Source organism: Lissotriton helveticus, chromosome 3_1 (genome assembly GCF_964261635.1).
Source record: "Lissotriton helveticus chromosome 3_1, aLisHel1.1, whole genome shotgun sequence".
Lineage (NCBI taxonomy): Eukaryota > Metazoa > Chordata > Amphibia > Caudata > Salamandridae > Lissotriton > Lissotriton helveticus.
In genome coordinates, this window is record NC_136061.1 from 1,940,190,745 (window position 1) to 1,940,214,050 (window position 23,306).

Here is a 23,306-nt window from a genome sequence, read left to right on the forward strand (position 1 = left end):
ACAGAGAAGAACTGCTGGCCTTCAAAAGAATAAATGAGGAGCTGTACGAATGCGAAAACGGGACAATAATGAGAGGCACCAGAATAGTGATGCCCCAAAAGCTGAGAAAAAGAACAGTGGACTTGGCACACGAATCACACTGAGGCATGGTGGCCACGAAAAAGATGCTCCGGGAAAAAGTGTGGTTCCCGGGACTCGATAACATGGTGGACGAGATGGTGACAAATTGCCACGTATGTCAAATAACAGGACCACTGTCAAAACCAGAATCTTTGCAAATGTCCCCGCTACCACAGGCGGTGTGGACCGAGCTGGCAGCTGACTTCTACGGGCCGCTAGAAACAGGAAACTATTTTCTGGTTGTGATAGACGAGTACTCAAGATTTCCCCTAGTAAAGACTGTGTCGTCAACATCGGCGAACGCAACGCTACCAGTGCTAGATGACATTTTTGCAGCATGGGGCTCGCCACAGACATTGAAAACTGACAATGGCCCACCCTTCTCAGGCGAAGAATTTAAAAGATTCATGGCGTACGTAGGCATACGTCACAGACGAATAACGCCGCTGTGGCCACAAGCAAATGGGATGGCTGAGCGGTTCATGGGGACCATCAAAAAGGCGGTACAGAGAGCAAAAGTGACTCAAATATCGATCGGGCAAGCCCTGTGCCAGGTACTAAGGGACTATCGGAACACACCACACAGTTCCACAGGGAAGTGCCCGGCTGAACTGGTACTAGGGCGAGTGAGCAGAACAAGACTGCCACAGATGAAAGAAGAAAAAAAAGAAGAGCAGAAAGAAATAGCTATCAGAGACAAGGGACAGAAAGCAAAAATGAAAGAATACGCCGATCAAAAACGACATGCCACGCCTCACAAGTTAGAGGAAGGGGACATGGTGTTTATGAAACAGCGGCAGGTGAGGAAGTCAGACAGCGCGGTTGCAAAAGATCCGCTAAAGGTGGTGAAAGTGAACGGGCCCATGATCACGGCTGCTGCTGGCCAACACCAGGTCACAAGAAACAGCTCCCACTTTAAAGAGGTGAAAACGGAAGAAGAAGGAGACACGCCAAAGAACGAACCAACTAGAGAGATGTGGCAGGAAGATCCAGCACCCACCGTCGGAGAACAGCGACCAAGGCGAGAATGCAAGAAGACTAAAAGACTGATCGAAGAGATGTGAAGGGACTTTCACTACACACATCTCTCTCTCTCTCTCTCTCTCTCTTTGTTGCAACAAGGGGGGAGATGTCGTGCCCACAGGATGGCACTAGGACCCTGGAGCCCAGGGTCAGGGGAACAAGGACACCGGACACCACATCCGGTCAAGGGGGGAGGTCAGCAGGGGGATTCGGCAGCAGGACTTGGAGGTGGGAGGTCAGGGGTTCAGGAGCTCACCCACATGATATAACGATACTGCCTGCATGCCAATAAAGAAGACCATAGATTACCATACCGTCTCCTGTGTGCTCTGTGACCCGAAAGACGCGACAGTGCACTGAGGAAAGAATCCCACTCCATTGAGGGGTAGTGCCATGTGCACTGAGGCAAGAATCCCACTCCATTGATGGGCAGTGCCATGTGCACTGAGGCAAGAATCCCACTCCATTGAGGGGTAGTGCCATGTGCACTGAGGGACAAACTCATTCCATTGATGGGCAGTGCCACGTGCACCGAGGGGCAGTATTCCATACCATTGGTGGGCAGTGCCACGTGCACCGAGGAGCGGTATTCAACAGCACTGATGGCATTAGCCACTTTGTAAAATTAAACGCGCCGTCTTGGGGCTGGCTTTAGAGGTTGGACTTGCTCTCTGTTCTCAGGTACAACGTCCAAGTACCCCCGACCACGACTCTAGTCTACAATTATAGTGAGAAAAGGGGGGCGTACGGTGTATTATGCCATGGGCCCACGTCGTCCAATCAGAGCGGATTCTGCGTAATCTCGAATGCATCTGAACGCAGCGCCATCTGGCTATCGGGCGGATGACGCGGATAAGAGGCTTTCGTCCTCCGCGCTCAAATCCTGGGCAGAGGCGCGGAGTCAGAAGGCCCACGGCCGGGGGTGGGGTCGGGGTGTTGCTAGGGGCAAGGGCTGGACGGGGGAGGGAGGTTACGCGCTGTGGACTGCAGAGTTACCCGGGGTGTTCAAGAAACGGAGAAACATGAAAGAGGATGACAGTGGGAGGAGGGGGGATGATGCAACAAGCAGGAATCAGGAGGTCTTTACTGCATTTACACTGCCGGCGTAGTACTGAGGGGAGTCAACAGGAGGGATTGAAAGAGAGCGAGGGAGGGAGACAAATTAAATAAGAAAGAGACCTGGGGGAGGGTAATGAGTGCTTCAGTGAAGCAGCTTAGAAGTTCTAACCCAAATAAAGGGTGAAAACTCCATCAATGTGGGTCATAAAGTCAGAGACTCCAATATAATGCATGTTATTAATAAAAAGTATGATTTTTTACTATGTAGAAATATACCCGTTAGTTTCTCCCCTTTGACACCTCGCCGTGTCCCTGCTTCCTCCATCCACTCTGGTTGGTCTGTGACTGTCCTAATCCATCGCCTCACTTTTTTACAAAAAAAAACTAAGATATATAAGCCATGGAGATTCCGACGGCAGCTCATCTAACCAGTGACGTCTATTATGAAGGTCAGTACGTCAAGGAAGTCATCTACCTCTGAACTGTTAGGCAGTGACAATTCCAAACCAGTGAAATGACATCCACATTTTAGGAATGCAAATGAACTGAAGGAGTGAAGGGAGGGGTAGCTGGGTGGCAGAATAGATTGTGAAATGGTTGGACAGAAGTGTCTGGCGGTTTCAAGAGGCCCCTTTCCTATTAAGGCTTCCATGACTTCTTTTTACCTGGGGGCGTCCTGCATAAAGATAAATGACACAAGGAGATGATAGAAGGAGCGCTAACACTTTTCACACACAAATCAGTCTTGACCCTGTGCCTCATGGGAACAGTCCAGCACAAACTGCCAAGCCAGGTCTTCCCTGGACTGAAAACAAGCACCCTTGGACCGGTTTCGGGTTAACACCCCTCATCAGCCAGGATAGCGTGAATCCAGTGTCAAAGTGAGAAAGGGACCCACGTCTGGGCATACCCTACCGATTTAGGTCGAATATCAATGATGGATGGAGAGAGAAATGACACCTGCCAGACCCTGTGTGGCTAGGACTCTATCTTGGAAGGTCTCTGTGAAGCATTTTTGTTGCAGTTTTATGTAGTGCGAACTCGACCCAAAGGTATCAGAGCGCTTTATATGAGCACCAGTTACGTTGAAAAACGGACACCTTCAGTTTTGTTGGACAGAGCGAGATTCAGTGGTTTGCCCAGAATCACAGGATGTTGAGCGTCCCTGCTGAGACTCGAACCCGGTTCCCCAGTATGGAGGTCGACCGTTCTGTTTACCTGTCACTGTCAGGACCTGTGACGCATCGCATGGTTTTTCTCCTTGTGGGCTGTAGTTAGGCTGGAAGTGGGTGGTCTTCGCAGGCCAGCCCCTCTGAAAAGGTCTTTGGTTTGGGGCCCCTCTCTTTCCTCGGCACAACTTATGGTGTGGTTAATTTACAAAAAAGTTATGTGCCCGAGTCCAGGGTATCTCAAAGGGGTCCGTTGCACCTGGAACCACCCACAGCTCCTCCCACTGCTGCCGAATACCTGTAACAGAATTACTACTGATGACACTCAAACAAGGGGAGATTTTGCACTTTTCCAAGTCACCTCAAACTATAGGGATGAAATTGCAGAAATTAGTGCCAGTGTTGTGCAAACACCGAAACAAATTAAGAACATTGTTGTGGGATCCTTCACTAGAGTCTGTGTGATTCAGGTTCCCTTGGGTATGGCCTATGGCGAGTATGGCCCACGTCATGTCCCCTTTTGTGAGGAGATCGGCTAGTAGGGCCCGTGTGTGAGGGGTCCTGTCTGGTAGGTCATGTGTTGTGAGAGGACCCTCTGGTATGTCCGGTATTTAGAGAGCTCTTCTAGCAGGGTCTATACTAAGGAGATCAACCCGAGAGGGCATGTCTTGTGAGTTGTCTCTTCTGTTCATGTCAGTTTTGACGGGTCCACCAGGAAGTGCCTGGTGGACATGTCATCTGAGGGAGTGACAGTGGTGTGAAGACCCCAGGTGGAAGTTCAAGTTGTATATGGGTCTTGGGGAGGATGTATGACATTACAACGCATGCTTTTACATCGCATGCCTTTACACGCTGTTTTTACAACGCATGCCTTTACAACGCATAGTGCTTTGGGGCGCTGGATAGTGAATAGTTTAATTTACTATTCCAACTCCAGTCCCCGTGGATAGGAGGGAAGGTGTTGGATAGTAAATTAAACCTATTTCCTATCCTAGAGCGCCCCCCAGCGCAATGCGGTGTAATGGTTTGCGTAGTCAAAGTTGCGTCGTAAAGGCACTGCGTGGTAAAAGTTGCGTTGTAAAGGATGTTTCCCCTTGGGGAACACCTGTGTGGTAAGGGGTCTCTCCTTGCAGAGCCATCCGCCGACTTTAGCGCTTTTGTAAGTGTTACATTTGTCATAAAGCGCTAGTCTCAATAGACCTGCAGCCTTGCTAATCTCCTATGGATTTTGGTGCTCCACACCAGAGACTGGTCAACAAATCAATACATTAATTATTGTATGAAGAACATTCGGCTCTACAAAAAGGACAGGGAATATTTCAGTATCAAACCATGAAGGTTTATTAAAAGTTAATGGTTTACATTAAGCAAAATCTGATTAGTAGCCACCTATAATCAGAATGTGTATTCTTCAATTAATATCTAAATCAGTTACATCAGATGTTCTAGACCGGAGGACAAACCAGCATGGGGTCTCCTCACAAGGCAGGACAAAGGAAAGTCAGTCCTCTTTCTGAAAGACAGCACTAAGTTCTCCTACTCTACTATGCTCTATTCTTCAGCTGCTCTAAAGACACACAAAACTCCAACATTTTACACACCTACACACAGTTCTCATAAGACTATCCAATCAAGTTTAAGCAAATTAATACAACAACGTGCTTGTTAGGTTCTCCAGGTTTCTCACATAACAAGCTTCTCTCCACGTTCTGCATATTTACCCTATCTGTAACTCGAGAAGATAAATGGACTAGTCTGTACACTGCAGGTGCTTCTTAAATGTGCTATTCATTTAAAAATTTCATGAAAATCACGAAGAAAAGAAAACCTTTCTTTGCATGGGAGAGAAGGAAAAAGAACATCACATCGAACACTTCGAACTCCAGCTTGCCAAGAAATACAAATGTTTACGTGTCAGAAAAACAAAGATGGCAACCAAGGTTCGACATTTTGTAGGTTTTATTTTTGATCAATTTCAGTGATGTCACTCTTGTTAAAACCACCAGGGTAAATGATTGTGTAACAAATTACTGGGAAATCACCAGGGTCAAAGGCCAAATGATGGCTCTTCCTGCAATGTTACTAGGGTCAAGGGGCATGTGAAGTCACTTCTGCCACCCCTGGCATTTTGGTAAATTCATGTCCATGATTTCCCCATAGGGATCTTTTCCCCTTTAAGAACAATTCTCTCTAAAGGTGTCTCATTTCCTTTACCAACAGCGCCTTCCGTGACAATCCTAGTCAGACATAGGTCAGCTCACCTCACACCCTGGTGCCTTAAAGCTATTGTCAGAGGGCCGGGAGCCCAAATTCTCCGCCTGCAGTGACACCCACCACTCCTGGTTTTAGGATCCGACCTAGGGCAAACCATGATTAGCTTCCACGTTGTTTCCTAAACTAATAGTCACTGAGAGCTGATGCTCCAGTCCTCTGCTCCTGATGATGCTGGCACCACTGGTCTGAGGATCCCATCCAGTGCCAGGCCTGCACAGCTCATACTTTGGTCTGTCAATGACAGTCACTTACAGCTTGGTGCTCCAACCCCCTGCTCGGACAGTCCCTAATACTCTTGGTCTCAGGATCCCACCAATTGCCAGCCATATTTAGCTTCTACCTCTGTCTCTCGTACTGATAGTTACTGAGAGGTGGCTGCTTATCTTCGTGATGATCCTACCAGCCTAGGTCTAACAGTCCTACCGGTGCAAAGCCTGTGCAGCTCCTGCCTTGTCCTCGCACACTGTTCGCCATGTAGCAGGATGCCCACCCTCTAACTTAGTATTCCACCTAGTGCAGCCATGCCCAGCTCCTACCTTGGTCTCCCGCATGGATCATGGACAGTCTGGCCCTTGACACTGAGAGCTGGGTGCAGAGGCCCGCTAGACCCCCGTTGGTGGAATCAGAGTGGGGGTTAGACTCACCGAGGTGTCTTCAGAGCACGAAGCGATGATGTTCTCCATGAAGGGGCTCCACTTGATGTCCAGCACGTTGCCCTGGTGACCGCACACCTTGGGGAAATTGGGTTCGATGCGTCCAGTCTGAGGAAAAAGACACAATGGAGTAGAGTCAATGAGGGGTGCAAAGCGTGTGTGTCAGAAGTGCCTGAGGCCACACCAGACAAGTGGGACAGAGGGCAGTGGCCTAGGTAGAAGCTCGGACAGGGCTGTGTATCAAAACGTGCCAACAGAAAAGGATTCGGGCATCCTGTTAGAGGTCACCTCCCGCCAGAATACCCAAAGAGCAGTCGAAGGGTTCCGGGAGTGTAACAGTTTCAGGAGCAAAGGGTGTCTAGAGTGACTGTGAGTGGATGAGGGCATGGGGTCCTGGTGCTCTGAAAGCAGGGATGACCACCAGTATCTACCATCATCCTCCCAATTTCAGAGTATCGTCCAATCTGGAGCAGGCCAGAATCCATGTACAGCTTCAAATTCAAAGTGCTCATTTTTTGCACAATCACTCACAACTAATTATTACAAAAACCTTTGGGAGTGTCGATGCTTTGTGGCTGACTTGGCGAGTTTGCAGACGTCCTTGGGCTACCATTGGCTACCAATGGCTCTCGCATAGGCAAGACGTATTGGCTTTGCCTATGCTTGGTAGTATCCAGTTTTACCCTGCCAGCTCTTACAAGTGCTAGCTGGTCACCACAGTATATGTATAGTTTGTCCTATAGTTGGTAGCAGAGCGTACTACGACTGCAAGGGCTTAACAAGGTAAGCTGTACATATTAATCCGTGCATGGTAGATTGAAGTGGGATGGAGTACGGTATAGTGGTATAGTGGAGTGTAGTGGGGTAGAGTGGAGTGGGTAGAGTGCAGTGTAGTGGGTAGATTGGAGGTGGATTGGGGTCAATAGACATAGGGTAGAACGGTGTAAAATGGGGTAGAGTGGAATTGGGTATATTGGGGTAGATTCGAGATAGTGGGGTAGACTGGGGAAGAGTGGAGCGGTGTGTATTGGGGTAGAGTAGATTTGGAGTGGGGAAGATTTGGAGTGGAGTGGGTAGATTAGGGTGGGGTGGTGTAGATTGGGGTGTGGTAGAATGGAGTAGGGTAGAGTGGGATAGATTGGAGTGGAGTAGATTGGGGTCCATTAGAGTAGATTGGAGTGGGATGGACTGGATTAGAGTAGATCGGAGTGGGGTAGAGCGGTGGAGTGGGGAAAGTGGAGTGGGATGGACTGGAGTGGAGGGGGATAGAGTGGAGTTGGATGTGTTGGAATGGATTGGGGTAGAGTGGAGTGGGATGGACTGGTGTGGGTTGGGGTAGATTGGAGTTGAGTGGGGTACATTGTGGAGCAGTGGGGTAGGCTAGGGTGGAGTGAAGTGGGGTAGATTGGCGTTGGGTAGAATGGGTGGATTTGAGAAGGGTATATTTGAATGGAGTGGGGTAGATTGGGAAAGACTGGAGTGGGATATATTGGAGTGGGGTAGAATGAAGTGGGGTAGATTAGGGTAGAGTGGGGTCGAGTGAGGTGGGGCATTTGGGTTGGACTGTGGTAAATTGGAGTGGGCTAGACTGGGTGTGACAGACTGGAGTTGGGTAGATTGGGATGGGGAAAACTGGAGTGGTTTGGAGTGGATCAGATTAGATTGGCGTGGGGCAGATTTGAGTGGAGTGTGGTAGATTGGAGTAGGGTAGATTGAGTGTATTGGAGTGGGGTAGACTGGAGTGGAATTAGATAGATTGGATTAGAGTGAAGATTGAAGTGGATGTGGGAAGGGTGGAGTGGATAGGCGTAGACTGGAGTTGAGTGGGGTGAGATGTAGTGGAGTGGGGTATATTAAGGTGGAGTGGGGTATATTAAGGTGGAGTGGGGTAGATTGGAGTTAAATGGAGTGGGGTAGATTGAGTTAGATAGTATTGGAGTGGAATGGCATGGGGTAAAGTGGAGTGTGATAGACTGAGGCAGATTGAAGTGCAATGGGTTTTATCGGAGTGCAGTAGATGGCGGGAGATTGTAGTGCAGTGGTGTAGGGTAGGTTGCAGTAGAGTGGGATAAATTAGGCTAGATTGGAGTGAGTGAGCTGGATTGGTGTGGGGTACATTGGAGGGGGTTAAGTGGTGTGAAGTAGAGGGGCATATAGTATAGTGGAGGGCGAGTCAAAGAGTGTTTAGACTGGAGGGGCGTAGAGTGGAGTTGCATGTTGCAGAGTAGAGTATTGTAGAATGGAGTGGCGTGCCAGAGTGGAAGTGCGTGGAGTAGAGTTTTGTAGAGAGGGTGGTGTCTTAGGGTGGAGCATGCATGATGTGGTAGCACACTGCCATTACAGACAATACATTTTCAATTGAAAGGACTATTACATTTTCACCAACATACATACAGTTTTACTGTGTGGAAATGTCCTCACCTAGTGTTTTGATGTGTTTTGGTCTTATTCAAATATTTGTTTCCACCACACTTCAGAATTACAATAAAATGTGCTTCATTTGTACTTTCCTAATTCTGAAACATCGGCACAGTTAATATTTGTGGTGTGCTAGAAAAAATAACATCCTACGCCTTCTCCTTTCACATGGGTACTCAGCAGGGTTGACACATACATTCTCTCACTTTGAAGTCAGAGAAAGAAAGGTAAACACCAAGCTTCTTGTAAGACAGTGCCTGACATTTGACCTCCGTCTTAAAATGCACAGCAAATGTGACAAGAACAAGATTTAAAGGCCTGTTTACAGAAAGTGAGTACTTGGAAAGATACAGTAAATAGGAGATGTTCGTGGGAGGGGCAACCTCAAGCTGGACAGCCTAAAGCCAATAAAGACAGGAAACAGAAAGCAAGCAACTATGAGTTACAAACCACATAGCCAATAGTAAGTTATAGGCGGAATCCATTCTCAGGGAAGATTTCAGAATTCCCACAAGAAGTTGTAGGTGTAATAAATTAAGACTCCAAATATTGCTTTAAGTAGGTTCTTTATTGGAGAGTCCAGGTCCAGCTGCAGCTGCAACTGAACTATTTGAATCACATAACCTGCTATAGCAGAGCTTAACATTTTTACATCCCCTCCTTTGCAAGAAAACATTGTAAGATACCTTACACCTCATTATCAGATACCACACACCTCCCTCCTTTACAAGTATGACAAAAGAAGATTCAAAATAAATCCTACACCTAAAAAATTGAACAGAAACTTAACTGGCAAAAACATAAGAACAATATTAAAGCAAGAGAAATGATGACTTAACGTTGCAGAACACCATACAAAGGAATCTATAACTCACACTGGATCATTTCCTTGGTACAATACTATTCTTTCTTTCCAGATCCTACCATCTTCCACCTTAACAGCAATGCAAAAGAGTTTGACGATTCTCTGAGGACCCATGAATTTAGACCCACCTTTTGACAACACTGGTTTATTAATCAGTATAAATAAGATCACAAGCCGACACATTCAATTTCTTCACACCTTGGTACATATCATAATTTAGCTTATGATTCTCCACACACTTATTTTCTTTTTCACTATCACCCTTCATTAATTCCCATGACACACTTTCACCTTATCCCCAATGTAACCAGCCAGGGAGCCATTCTGTATTGGCATTTCTTCCCCTAAACAATTCAAAGGGAATCACACCTGGGGTTGTGTCTGGAGCAAATCTATGTGCATACAAAAATCTCTACAACCCTTCCTTACAATTTTTTCCTGCACACACTTCCAATTGAATACATTCCTTAAATGTTCTATTAAATGTATCAACAGTACCATTTCCTACAGGAAGATATAGTGAACACCTTCTGTGACTAATACCTTTCATGTGCAATAATTCTTCAATTTCTGCTGACACGAGATGAGGACACTCTTAAGAATTCTCTTAAGAATTCAGTAATCCTTTTGGTGTCAATACTATTGACAACTCCAATCTCTGCGCCCAACGAAAGAATTGATCAATCAGAACAAGAAAATAGTTAGAAGCTCCCCTACAGTGCAAAGGTCAACAATATCCACAGCCACCATGTCCCATGGCTTGGATGGAAGATCCTTACACTTCATAGGAGGATTCCAGACTTTATCACTACTTCTACAATCCAGACATTCTCTGAACAATTTCTCTAGCATTATATACACTCCTAGCCACCAGTAATTAAGGTACACTCTCGCCTTGGTTTTGTTCATTGTCTAATGCCCGGTGTCTCCCAGACTCAATCTTTTCCCTCAATACTGTGGGCACCACAAGCCTCAAACCACCTAAGACTACACCACCATCAGATGATCATCCTTCACTTCCAGTAACTTCCCACCGCTGGGTTCCTCTTCATCTTGGACTTCAAGCCATTGCACATGGCAACAACTATCTGTTACAGAACAGAATCCGAGTAACTGCACCAATCGACTCTGCCCGTGACATACTACCCTAAGAACACTGCATACTTTCACTAGCTCATTTTTATCTTGAACTTCATCTGTAACTGCAGAACAGAGTCTTGAAAGACAATCTGCAATTTTGTTCTGTGGTCCTGGAACGTAGCATACTTCAAAGCAAAACTCTTGCAGGCCAATAATCCATTGGTAGATGCGGTGGAAATCATGCCAAGACCCTTTTTGGTGAGCACTGCAACCAATAATTTGTGATCTGTATAAATGGTAAATTCCTTCCCCACACAAAGTTTTAACATTTCTTAACTGACCAATTGTCGTGTGTTTCTCATAGAGCCCATTGTCGTTTTCCCTATGTTAGTCTATTTATCCATCCTTCCCCTCATCATCCATCCATCCATCCTTTCACCCACCCATCCATCCTTCCCCTCCATCCATCCATCCCCTCATCCTTCCTTCCCCTCATCCTTCCTTGCCCTCATCCTTCCTTGCCCTCATCCATCCATCCCCTCATCCATCCATCCATCCTTCCCCTCATCCTTCCATCCTTCCCCTCATCCTTTCATCCAATCATCCATCCTTCCCCTCATCTATCTATCCATCCATCCATCCTTCCCCTCATCATCCATCCATCCTTCCCCCTCATCATCCATCCATCCATCCTTTCACCCACCCATCCATCCTTCCCCTCATCCATCCATCCATCCTTCCCCTCATCCATCCATCCTTTCTTCCCCTCATCCATCCATCCTTCCCCTCATCCATCCATCCTTCCCCCTCATCCATCCATCCTTCCCCCTCATCCATCCATCCTTCCCCCTCATCCATCCATCCTTCCCCCTCATCCATCATTCCCCTCAACCATCCATCCATACCATCCATTTATCCTTCCCCTCATCCATCCATCCTTCCCCTCCATCCATCCATCCATCCTTCCCCTCCATCCATCCATCCATCCTTCCCCTCCATCCATCCATCCATCCATCCCCTCCATCCATCCATCCATCCTTCCCCTCCATCCATCCATCCTTCCCCTCCATCCATCCATCCATCCATCCATCCCCTCCATCCATCCATCCATCCATCCTTCCCCTCCATCCATCCATCCTTCCCCTCCATCCATCCATCCATCCATCCTTCCCCTCCATCCATCCTTCCCATCCATCCATCCATCCCCTCATCCATCCATCCATCCATCCCCTCATCCATCCATCCATCCCCTCATCCATCCCCTCATCCATCCATCCCCTCATCCATCCCCTCATCCATCCATCCCCTCATCCATCCATCCCCTCATCCATCCTTCCCCTCATTCATCCATCCCCTCATTCATCCATCCCCTCATCCATCCATCCTTCCCCTCATCCTTTCATCCATCATCCATCCTTCCCCTCATCATCCATCCATCCTTCCCCTCATCATCCATCCATCCTTCCCCTCATCATCCATCCATCCATCCATCCTTCCCCTCATCATCCATCCATCCATCCACCCACCCATCCATCCTTCCCCTCCATCCATCCATCCCCTCATCCATCCTTCCCCTCATCATCCATCCATCCATCCATCCTTCCCCCATCCATCCATCCTTCCCCTCATCATCCATCCTTCCCCTCATCATCCATCCTTCCCCTCATCATCCATCCTTCCCCTCATCATCCATCCTTCCCCTCATCCATCCATCCATCCATCCATCCTTTCACCCACCCATCCATCCTTTCACCCACCCATCCATCCTTCCCCTCCATCCATCCCCTCAGCCATCCTTCCCCTCATCATCCATCCATCCATCCCCTCATCCATCCATCCCTTCCCCTCATCCATCCATCCTTCCCCTCATCCATCCATCCTTCCTTTCATCCATCATCCATCATTCCCCTCACCCATCCCTTTATCCTTCCCCTCATCCATCCATACTTCCCCTCATCCTTTCATCCATCATCCATCCTTCCCCTCATCATCCATCCATCCTTCCCCTCATCATCCATCCATCCTTCCCCTCATCATCCATCCATCCATCCATCCTTCCCCTCATCATCCATCCATCCATCCTTCCCCTCATCATCCATCCCCTCATCATCCATCCATCCTTTCACCCACCCATCCATCCTTTCACCCACCCATCCATCCTTCCCCCTCCATCCATCCATCCCCTCATCCATCCATCCCCTCATCCATCCATCCCCTCATCCATCCATCCCCTCATCCATCCATCCCCTCATCATCCATCCATCCTTTCACCCACCCATCCATCCTTTCACCCACCCATCCATCCTTCCCCTCCATCCATCCATCCCCTCATCCATCCATCCCCTCATCCATCCTTCCCCTCATCATCCATCCATCCTTCCCCTCATCCATCCATCCCTTCCCCTCATCCATCCATCCCCTCATCCATCCATCCATCCTTCCTTTCATCCATCATCCATCATTCCCCTCACCCATCCCATCCATTTATCCTTCCCCTCATCCATCCATCCTTCCCCTCCATCCATCCTTCTCCCCATCCATCCATCCTTCTCCTAATCCATCATCCTTCCTCTCATCCATCTTTCCCCTCATCCATCATCCAGCTACCCTTCCACCCATACATCCAGCTATTTACATTTTCTCTCCATCCTTCCCCTCACTCAATCCATCCATCCTCTCTCATTATCCATGTATTCAATCTTTCATTCATCCATTCACCCTTTCACTAATTCATCCAGCCATTCACCCATCCCTTCACTTACTTACTCGCCCACCTTTCCATATTAATTTTGAGCGGAGCCCTTTTGAGAAGAGGCCCATCAAGAACTTCACCCTCACTGCAGGAGCCGTTCCAGGACTGGGACAGAAGGCACCCAGGGCGGAGACAGGATCCACCACAGGGTGGACAAGAGCCATCACAGGCGGGGGTGGACTGGAGCCACAACATGGGGGGAACAAGAGCCATCACAGGCGGGGGTGGACTGGAGCCACAACATGGGGGAACAGGAGCCATCACAGGCGGGGTGGACTGGAGCCACAACATGGGGGGACAAGAGCCATCACTGAGGGGAGGGCAGGAGCCATCACAGGGGAGGGAATAGGATCCACCAGGGTGGGCACAGGAGTGGGCATGCAGTATTCTAGTATCATCTTGGGCTCCTCGCCCCCTCCTGCACAAGACAACGAGAAGACAGGCTCTCTGTCCAAAATGCCATCCCCCACTGTGATGTTCAGTACTTACAGGAGATACTGATTGAACGGATTGTCCTCCATACTTTGTTAATCAGTGTGGGTGCGATTGTGCTATTTCTTTATTGTATTACATTATAGACTGCATGTTTGAAGAACCGAGGTTTGCTTACAATTTAGTGACAGTAATTAAGCTCTGTGAAGAGAAGCACATGCTGCCTCGGTGTAATCAGGGGTGTAATCCGGCCGAGTCTAGGATGTTTGGGGCCCTGGGTAGAAATGGAATGTGTGAGCCCCCCTCTAAATAGCAGAGACATGGCGCATTCAGGGCTGTTTGCATCTGAATGGATGCCCCTGCTCCTGAACCTGCAGCCCCTCCCTCTCAGTCACCTTCAAAGCACCTCTTAACTGGTCATCAAGGGCTGGAGGTGTGAGGGTTGCCATCCCGCTGTGCCTCTCCAATGCTGCTGAGTATCTGAGGAGCTTTGATGCAGCATTGGAGTGAAGAAGGGAGGTGGGTGCAAGCTGTGCCGGCTTTAGGGTGAGGCAACCGGTGCCCTGTTAAAATGACGGACAAATGGCGTCCGTTAAAGAATCCTTCACGGACAACAGACAGACGGCCGAAATTACAGACTGTCCGTGAAATTTACGGACGGTTGGTCACCCTAGTACTGGGTGAGTATGAGACATGGATACAGGTAGATATGTAGGTACGGGAAAATGGAAAGAAACGTGAGCCTAGGGAAGAGGAGAGAAAAGAAGATAGAAAATAGGTGGGAGGAGCATGGGGTGGAAGAAGAGGTGGGATGGGGTGAGGAGTGCATGAAGGAGAACCGAGAGGAAAGGGCAAGAGAGTGGAAAAAGAGGTTGGGAGGTCGAAGAGGGGAGAATGAAAGGAGAGAAAGAAATCACAAGGTGGAGAGATGAAAAAGGAAATCAGATGGGGAGAGGAGTTGGCCTAACGGCTAGTGCGGTCGACCAGGGGAACTGGGTTCGAGTCTCGGCAATGACGCTGAACATCCTGGGATTCTGGGCAAATCACTTAATCTCCCTGTGCCTAACAAAAATGAATGTGTCCTCATGTAATACAACTGGTGCTATGTAAAGCGCTCTGATACCCGATTCGGGTCAAGTTTGCGCTATATAAAACTCTGTAATATAAAAATAAATTTAAAAAAATGGGGAGAAAGAATTAAGAGATTAGGAACCATTTTGCTCTGCAGGCGCAATTTAGGCACCTATAGCGCGTAGAGCTACATATGAAGGAAATGACAGCTGGAGAAGGCAGCCTGGAATCTCTATGGAAACCAGGATTTTGGAGGCGTAATAGCATATTATATGTTTTAACAATTTTATTTCTTATCGCTGAAAAAAATAATAATGCCTTTTATACCAGTCACGAGATGACAGCGAACACAGGCTCGATCTGAAAGAACCTGCCCTCCCTGTATGTGTACACAAGAAGCTCGTGAAAGAGTAAGAGAATCATCATGAAGCTTCAAGCGATTGTCTTGAAGCGCTAGAAGACACAATTAACACTGAGGAGTGGCCAAAGTTTGTCACTAAACAAGTTAAGATGTTCAGCTAAGCATTCAATGCTGGTAAGGTGAAAATCTCTGAAGGGCTGGTAGGGTTGGACAAAGTCAGTCCGATATAAGATGAAGGCCTTGGACCCAACAGCATTCCAGAGGCACTTACTCGACATATGGCTGACTCTCCCACAAACATCAGCCTCTCATAGGGCTGACACTACTCAGCCTCACCTCTTACTGCCTTTCACAGCTACTAGTCTAACACTCGCGAGACTTACCTTTTTACGCGTCAATGGCACGGCCCCTCACTGACCCTTTCGACTTTACAGCGGCACTGAGCTGAGATCTGGCTCATGAAACATATCCTTGTGGAACCATACTCCACGGCACGGGCCCTCGTACCCACCTGCTCTGCCCTAGGGCACCATCCTCCGCAGCACGGGTCCTCGTACCCACCTGCTCTGCCCTAGGGCACTATCCTCCGGGGCAAGGGCCCTCATACCCACCTGCTCTGCCCTAGGGCACCATCCTCCGCAGCACGGGTCCTTGTACCCCCCGGCTCTGCCCTAGGGCACTATCCTCCGTGGCACGGGCCCTCGTACCCACCTGCTCTGCCCTAGGACACCATCCTCCGTGGCACGGGTCTTCGTACCCACCTGCTCTGCCCTAGGCACTATCCTCCGCGGCACGGGCCCTCGTACCCACCTGCTCTGCCCTAGGACACCATCCTCCGTGGCACGGGCCCTCGTACCCACCTGCTCTGCACTAGGACACCATCCTCCATGGCACGGGCCCTCGTACCCACCTGCTCTGCCCTAGGGCACCATCCTTCGCAGCACAGACCCTCGTACCCACCTGCTCTGCCCTAGGCACCATCCTCCGTGGCACGGGCCCTCATACCCACCTGCTCTGTCCTAGGTCACCATCCTCCGAGGCACGGGCCCTCATACCCACCTGCTCTGTCCTAGGTCACCATCCTCCGCGGCACGGGCACCCGTACCCACCGGCTCTGCCCTGGGGCACCATCCTCTGAGGAACGGGTCCTGGTACCCCCTTGCTCTGCCCTAGGCCTCTGGTCTTCCAGAACCACCCGGGGACGGGCAGTAAGCTTCAGTGGTGCATATTGAAGTTTACCAGACTGGTGGTCGAGGGAATTATTTCATGCGCATATTTCATCGCGAATGAGGGAATCACATTTGTTGTATAATTCTTCAACAGCCACTATTCACCCGTCCCACCCCAAAACAAGAGAGGATAAGGTGAGTGGCGAGGGGTTTACAAGCAGCTTCAAAATACCTACTGGGCCCTGGCTGGGCCCAACTGGGCTTCAGGGCCCGGGGCAAGGAAGAGGAGGAGAGGATTAGCTGTGGGGCATGCAGCCCAGTATTTCATTTTAATTAGTCTTGCGCTCTTCCGAGAATCATCTCATGCATTTACTCGAGTTTCTAAGTGTTTGATTCATGTTATCCGCTACGTAGGTGAAACAAGAAACTCACGTTCAAATATTCATGGCTACCTCACAGATTCACATTGTGATCCTCTATGAATACAGCGTCTCGTTATCTTCCTTCACAATGGGTGCTTAGAATCCGAGAATACACATCTAAGCACTATGCACAGGCCCCTTCGCCTGTCATGAGTCACGGCACTCACCTTAGTTTCAATAAAGAAGGGGTGCATATGTTGTTCCCCACTTGCCCTCCAATTTAATTTCAGGGTTATGGAAACAGTCTGGGATCGAGTGCTCCCCGGGGGCTGGAGAGTGCTGAAAGAATGTTGAACCTCTGATAAGTGCGCGTGTGCAGAACCCAAAGAGCACTTTGCTGACACGAAGCTGCGGCACGGATCGCCAAGCCGGAAGTAAGCGGAATCGACAACTAGCACTTAGCACAGGTTCAGCTGCCAGTCTCTGTCCACGCGCCACTCTCCACGCTCCACACTCAGCTGCAGCCAGACCATCCACCCATCCATCTGCAGACTGCACGGCCTTAAAATTTGATGAGCGCGTATTTTTCCTGCGTGGCCTCGCATATGCGAAGACCCCGGAGGATATGCAGGGAGAGTGCAAGGCGTAAAATACTAGAGGGGGTCGGGGGAATCCGCTTGCTGCTCGGAGGTGCTGGGGGCGGATGGTAGGCAAGCAAACGTTGAACCCTACTAAAACGGCATGATGAATACTGGCCCTCCATTATGTTCGGCGGTATGTGCACAAAGTACAAGGTCTGCCATGGCCTGGTCCCTTTGGCGCTGTATTGACACATTTCCATAAATATTCGTACTCCAAGCATGTATGATCTCCTAACTCATCCAGAGTATCCATTGGCAATAATCCCACAGCAAATCTATTTCTTTCTGCGACGTCCATCATTCCAGCTATGCATGTATATATATACTAGCAGCCCGTCCCGACGTTGTCCGGGTATGAATTGCTGCCGTCCAGTAGTATATTGTTTTGTAGGATTTCGTTTTGATAGCATTTCTTATCTGTGACAGGCCTGTGAAACGCTCCAATTCACAGTGCACTGCTGATGCACTTAAGAGTGCGCGTTCAGTAGTGTGTGAACTCGAGTTTCCCTACTTTATTTTTCCTTGCAATATTATATAGCGCAAACTCGACAACATGGCATGAGCACAATTTACATTACAGAAGAACACATTCATTTGTGGTAGGCACAGGGAGACAAAGCGATTTGCCTGGAATCACAGGATGTTGAGCTGATGCCGAGATTCGAACGTAGCTCCCCAGCTCTAAAGTTCGCAATTCTAGAACTTGTGGCGGGAGGTGTGTCTAAAAGTGTATGTCGGTGCTGGCCATCAATGAGAGAGACCTGTGCATTTTTCAAATGGGTGGTGAAAAAATATGAGTATGTTGCTGGAGATGTGGGCCGCCGTGCCAACAATGTACTTACCGGGGGAGGGTAAACACCCATTATTCCGCAACTTTCTTTCCGAATACCATCACTCTGCATACTTTCATTACGAAAGTACCATGACTCCGCAATGCCATTATAACGCATGGCATTACATTTTATATGCTTTTACCACGCATACATTTACAATGAAATTCGTTGTAAATGCATGAATGGTATAGGGGTATATGTTTTGAGGTACAGAGGTATATGTTTTGGGGTGTTTGGGTATTTTAAGGGTTCAGATATAGTTTTGGGTTATGGGGTAGAGGGGTAGTTTTGGGGTTTAGGGATAGGTATGGGTTTTGGGGTACAGGGGTATTTTTAGGATTCAGGGCTAGGTTTGGGTTTTGGGGTACAGGGGTATTTTAGGGTTCATGGGTAGGTTTGGGTTTTGGGGGACAGGGTTATTTTTAGGGTTCAGGCTAGGTTTGGGTTTTGGGGTAGAGGGGTATTTTTAGGGTAATGGGGTAGGTTTGGGTTTTGGGGTACAGGGGTATTTTAAGGGTTCAGGGCTAGGTTTGGGTTTTGGGGTACAGTGGTATTTTTAGGGTTTAGGGCTAGGTTTGGGGTACAGGGTATATTTATAGGGTTAAGATGGGTTAGTGTTTATGGGTGTTGGGGTATTTTAAGGAGTAAGGGTGGGTTATGATTATGGGGTGCAGGGGTATTTAAAGGGAGCAGGGTGGGATTAGCACACGATATGAGACATGGCATGATGGGTTTGTCACGCCCCCAGCACAACGCAGACATGCCCACAAGGGACTATTTTGCTGGCACGGTTCTATTACCTTTTAAATGTATATGGTGGGCGTCTGCATAGCCGTGCCACCAATGTACTTACCGGGGGAGGGTAAACACCCATTATTCCGCAACTTTCTTTCCCAATACCATCACTCTGCATACTTTCATTACGAAAGTACCATGACTCCGCAATGCCATTATAACGCATGGCATTACATTTTATATGCTTTTACCACGCATACATTTACAATAAAATTCGATGTAAATGCATGAATGGTATAGGGGTATATGTTTTGAGGTACAGAGGTATATGTTTTGGGGTGTTTGGGTATTTTAAGGGTTCAGATATAGTTTTGGGTTATGGGGTAGAGGGGTAGTTTTGGGGTTTAGGGATAGGTATGGGTTTTGGGGTACATGGGTATTTTTAGGGTTCAGGGCTAGGTTTGGGTTTTGGGGTATAGGGGTATTTTTAGGGTTCAGCGGTAGGTTTGGGTTTTGGGGTACAGGGGTATTTTAAGGGTTCAGGGCTAGGTTTGGGTTTTGGAGTACAGGGGTATTTTTTAGGGTTCAGGGCTAGGTTTGGGTTTTGGGGTACAGGGGTATTTTAGGGTTCAGGGGTAGGTTTGGCTTTTGGGGTACAGGGTTGTTTTTAGGGTTCAGGGCTAGGTTTGGGTTTTGGGGTAGAGGGGTATTTTTAGGGTTCAGGGCTAGGTTTGGGTTTTGGGGTAGAGGGGTATTTTTAGGGTAATGGAGTAGGTTTGGGGGTACAGGGGTATTTTAAGGGTTCAGGGCTAGGTTTGGGTTTTGGGGTACAGTGGTAATTTTAGGGTTTAGGGCTAGGTTTGGGGTACAGGGTATGTTTATAGGGTTAAGATGGGTTCGTGTTTATGGGTGTTGGGGTATTTTAAGGAGTAAGGGTGGGTTATGATTATGGGGTGCAGGGGTATTTAAAGGGAGCAGGGTGGGATTAGCACACGATATAAGACATGGCATGATGGGTTTGTCACGCCCCCAGCATACTCCCACAGCACAACGCCGACATGCCCACAAGGGACTACTTTGCTGGCACGGTTCTATTACCTTTTAAATGTATATGGTGGGCGTCTGCATAGCCTATGTCCTTCTGCTGCAACTGCCCTTTCCAACGCTGTATTGGGTGTTGTGATTGGTGCTGTGGTTCCTGAGATTACCCGCCTCAAAGGTTTGGGCTCTCTCTTTATTATATTAGTATGGATATGGATTTCTATGGCGCGAACTGAGCCTCAAGGCACATGGTCAAAGACAAACAAAGTCAATGTGTAATAGGTGAGAAAGCTGGGTTGAGGACAGGTAATACATTGTTATGTAGCGTTCTTTAAAGAAGTAAGTCTTCAACTCTTTTCTAAACTGGAGCAGGGTTTGGAGGGTCCTGATGGATAAACACATATTGTTCCAGACCCTGGATGCATTGATGGAAAAGTCATGCGGTCTAGTTTTTTTTCTTTTTTACACTTCTTAGTCTGATGGTGTCCTGGCAGCAGGTGTGCCGAGAACCATCAGATGGTGAGCTTGTCTGCAAGATAAGCAGGGGTACTTGACGTGATGGGTTTGTAAATGATGCAGCTGATTTTGAAGATGGTGGGAGCCTGCAGGGGAGGAGCCAATGGAGTTCCATCAGGGTAGGGGTAATGTGATCATATTTCTTTTGGCCCTGGATGAGCTGCGGTGTGCAGGAAGCCCAAGCTGGACTGTCCATAGCGGGCACTGGGCGTTTTCTCTGTGGGCCAGAAGGGTGGAGGCTGGTTTTCCAGCAGTGGGGGGCGATTTTTCAGCAGTGCTGCCATATTGGCCCCCTGTAACAAAAGCGGCAGCAATGATAAAGAGGCAGCAGTGTTGCTTCTCACTGCCCCACGGGGTCCGTCCAGCAGAATTGTCAGGGCTGGCTTGTGTTCTCAGTCTGGCTCTGAGGAAGCCCTAAGGGGTTCGAGTGGGGTGTCTGGGAGGCCATGGAGTAGGGTATTACCACCATGCAGATGTGAGAATACAAGGTCTGATTTTCTTTTTTTCAATTTTATAGTACAAACTGGACCCAAAGGTACTGGAGCGCTTTACATGAGCGCTGGTACAAAAGGTCACTTTAATTGCTTTTAGGCACAGGGAGCTCGAGTGAAGTGCCCAGAATTGCAGGATGTTGAGCCAATGGCCAGATTCGAATCTGGTTCCCTAGTATCAAAGTCAGCAGCTCTGACCGTAATGCCACATCTTATTCTCTCTGAAGTCACTTTCTGGAAGAACCAGTGTGACTTTCTTTAGAAGAGAGAATGGGTAACAGGCCATATGTGTTTTTTGGCAATTTGGTCCTTGAGGATGAAGTTGATATCTGCAGTAGCGGCCTGTCCCCTGCCAAACCGGTGAGGCGGGACTGAGGAGGGTGGGAGGTGGAGAGGGTAGGGGAGGGGTTTGAGGATAAAAAAATAAAAATTAAAAAAACGTACCTGAATGCCGCCACCAATGCTGCCGTCTTCTGCCACGTCATGCTCTTCCTGCTTCTGGGCACAGGCTCCCAGACTGCACTGTGGCCAATCCTGACACTCCATGAAAGCAGCATTGAGATTGGCCTGAGTGCTGGCAACTTGCGCTACCAGGCAGATTGGGAGCCTGTGCCTGCTCTCTACAGCCCCAGCAACGCAGCTGAGGCTGGAGAGAGGTTCACTGCGCACGAGAGTCTGGCCAGCATGAGACGGCAGGCTAAACCCTCATGCATAGTTAAGGACTGCACTACCACTCCCCACCAGCAGTGTAATCCACTGGACCCGCCCCCAAGACTCCTCCGAGACCTGGGGCGGGTCCAGGGGATTCAAATAAAATGATAATAAAACGGGTTTAAAACCCATTTTATTATCGTTTTATTTGAGGGTGGTTGCAGGGGGGGGGGGGGCGGCACTCCTCCGCCCTAATGGAGGCACCGCCAATGGATATCTGTGTATTTTTCTTCTTCCAAGCTGAGAAACATTACTTGGAAACATTCCAGGGTTGTATCCAGGGAGAATGCTTCGGCTCCTAACTTGTCATCCACTAAAATCCTACTTTTGTGAATAAAGAGGGTTAGGATCTGGCCTGAGCAACATTCACTCTGGGGTGAGCGGCTTTCAGAGCTTTTTAAGTCACCTTCCAGAGGATTAGATGGTTTACTGTTTCTGAAGGGTTTTATGGTAATAATCCTTTGGGGAAAGTACTTTGGTCTCCTTAGGTCTTACATTTAGTATTAAACAAATTATAAAGCCCTTCTTTAACTCTCATAAAGGAGACATCAGTTGACATATTGAACTTGCCTCTGGTGGCCATGACTTTCTGATGGAGTCTGAGTGCATTTGTCTACTCCGAACCTTTCCTTAGGGCATTGACATGATTTGACCCCGAATAGTGTGCTGTTGCTTTTCATCAAAGTTCACGTCGAACAAATACCAAATTTATTGTATTATATTGCAGTATTTACATATCACATACTACCTCTATCTGGGGCACTGAAGAGCTTGCCTACCTCTGTATCAAGCTACACTGTCTAGGGTCTGTGATTTGGGGGTGGTTGTATTTATATTTTTGTTTCTACTTAGGCAGTGTTTCCATTGCAAGCATAGTAACCAATGCGGTGCAGTTATTGTGTTATGTGCAGTGCTTTGAATGGCTGACTCTCCCACAGCCCTGGTGGCCTGCCAGAAGCCAATACTGCTTGGTACAGAGTACCAGCACTTTTTTATTTTGCAAGGGAGAGTACTGGCAGTACCGGCACTTCTCAGAAACAAGCATGTACTCTGGTACAGAGTACCTGCACTTCTAGTTCTCCATTTCAAGCACTGGTTATGTGTTATGGGATGCAGCGCTCAGCAGTGCGGTGGATGAAGAGGTGTGAGAGACAAACACACAGATTATGGTTTTCATGGAGCTGGTAGCTTTGAGCAGCTCTGCGTATATTAGTATGAAGCGGAGACCACCCATCTTCTTAGACTTCTTCCTGAATTTCAAATGGAGAAGGAGGAGGTCCACCCAAGTTGTTCGAACTGTCTGAGAGCAGAAGAACTGATGGTCCTGCTGGTGTTTTTATCAGGGACAGCAGAATTAAAAGAGAATGAGGCATTATTAATCAATATTGATCTAGTTAGGGAGGGTGACTGCATTCAGTATGTGCTCAGAATTCTGATCATGAAAGCCCGGCCTCTGTCAGGTGTCGATTTACCGCTGAGAGTGTAGGTATGCTCCTCTCTGGCACAGGGCATCTTGGTAGCAAGGCTTTC

At 48.3% G+C, this 23,306-nt stretch overlaps 1 protein-coding gene across 2 annotated transcripts in view; it reads right to left on the reverse strand.

The window, feature by feature from the left end:
• The window catches only part of CORO2B (coronin 2B), a 359,010-nt gene that overhangs the window by 126,347 nt on the left and 209,357 nt on the right, over window positions 1-23,306 (reverse strand). For both annotated transcript variants that reach the window (XM_078683011.1, XM_078683012.1), the window contains exon 3: window positions 6,290-6,406. In XM_078683011.1, coding sequence (XP_078539137.1) covers window positions 6,290-6,406 — 117 coding nt within the window. The remainder of the gene's footprint in view (window positions 1-6,289; window positions 6,407-23,306) is intronic.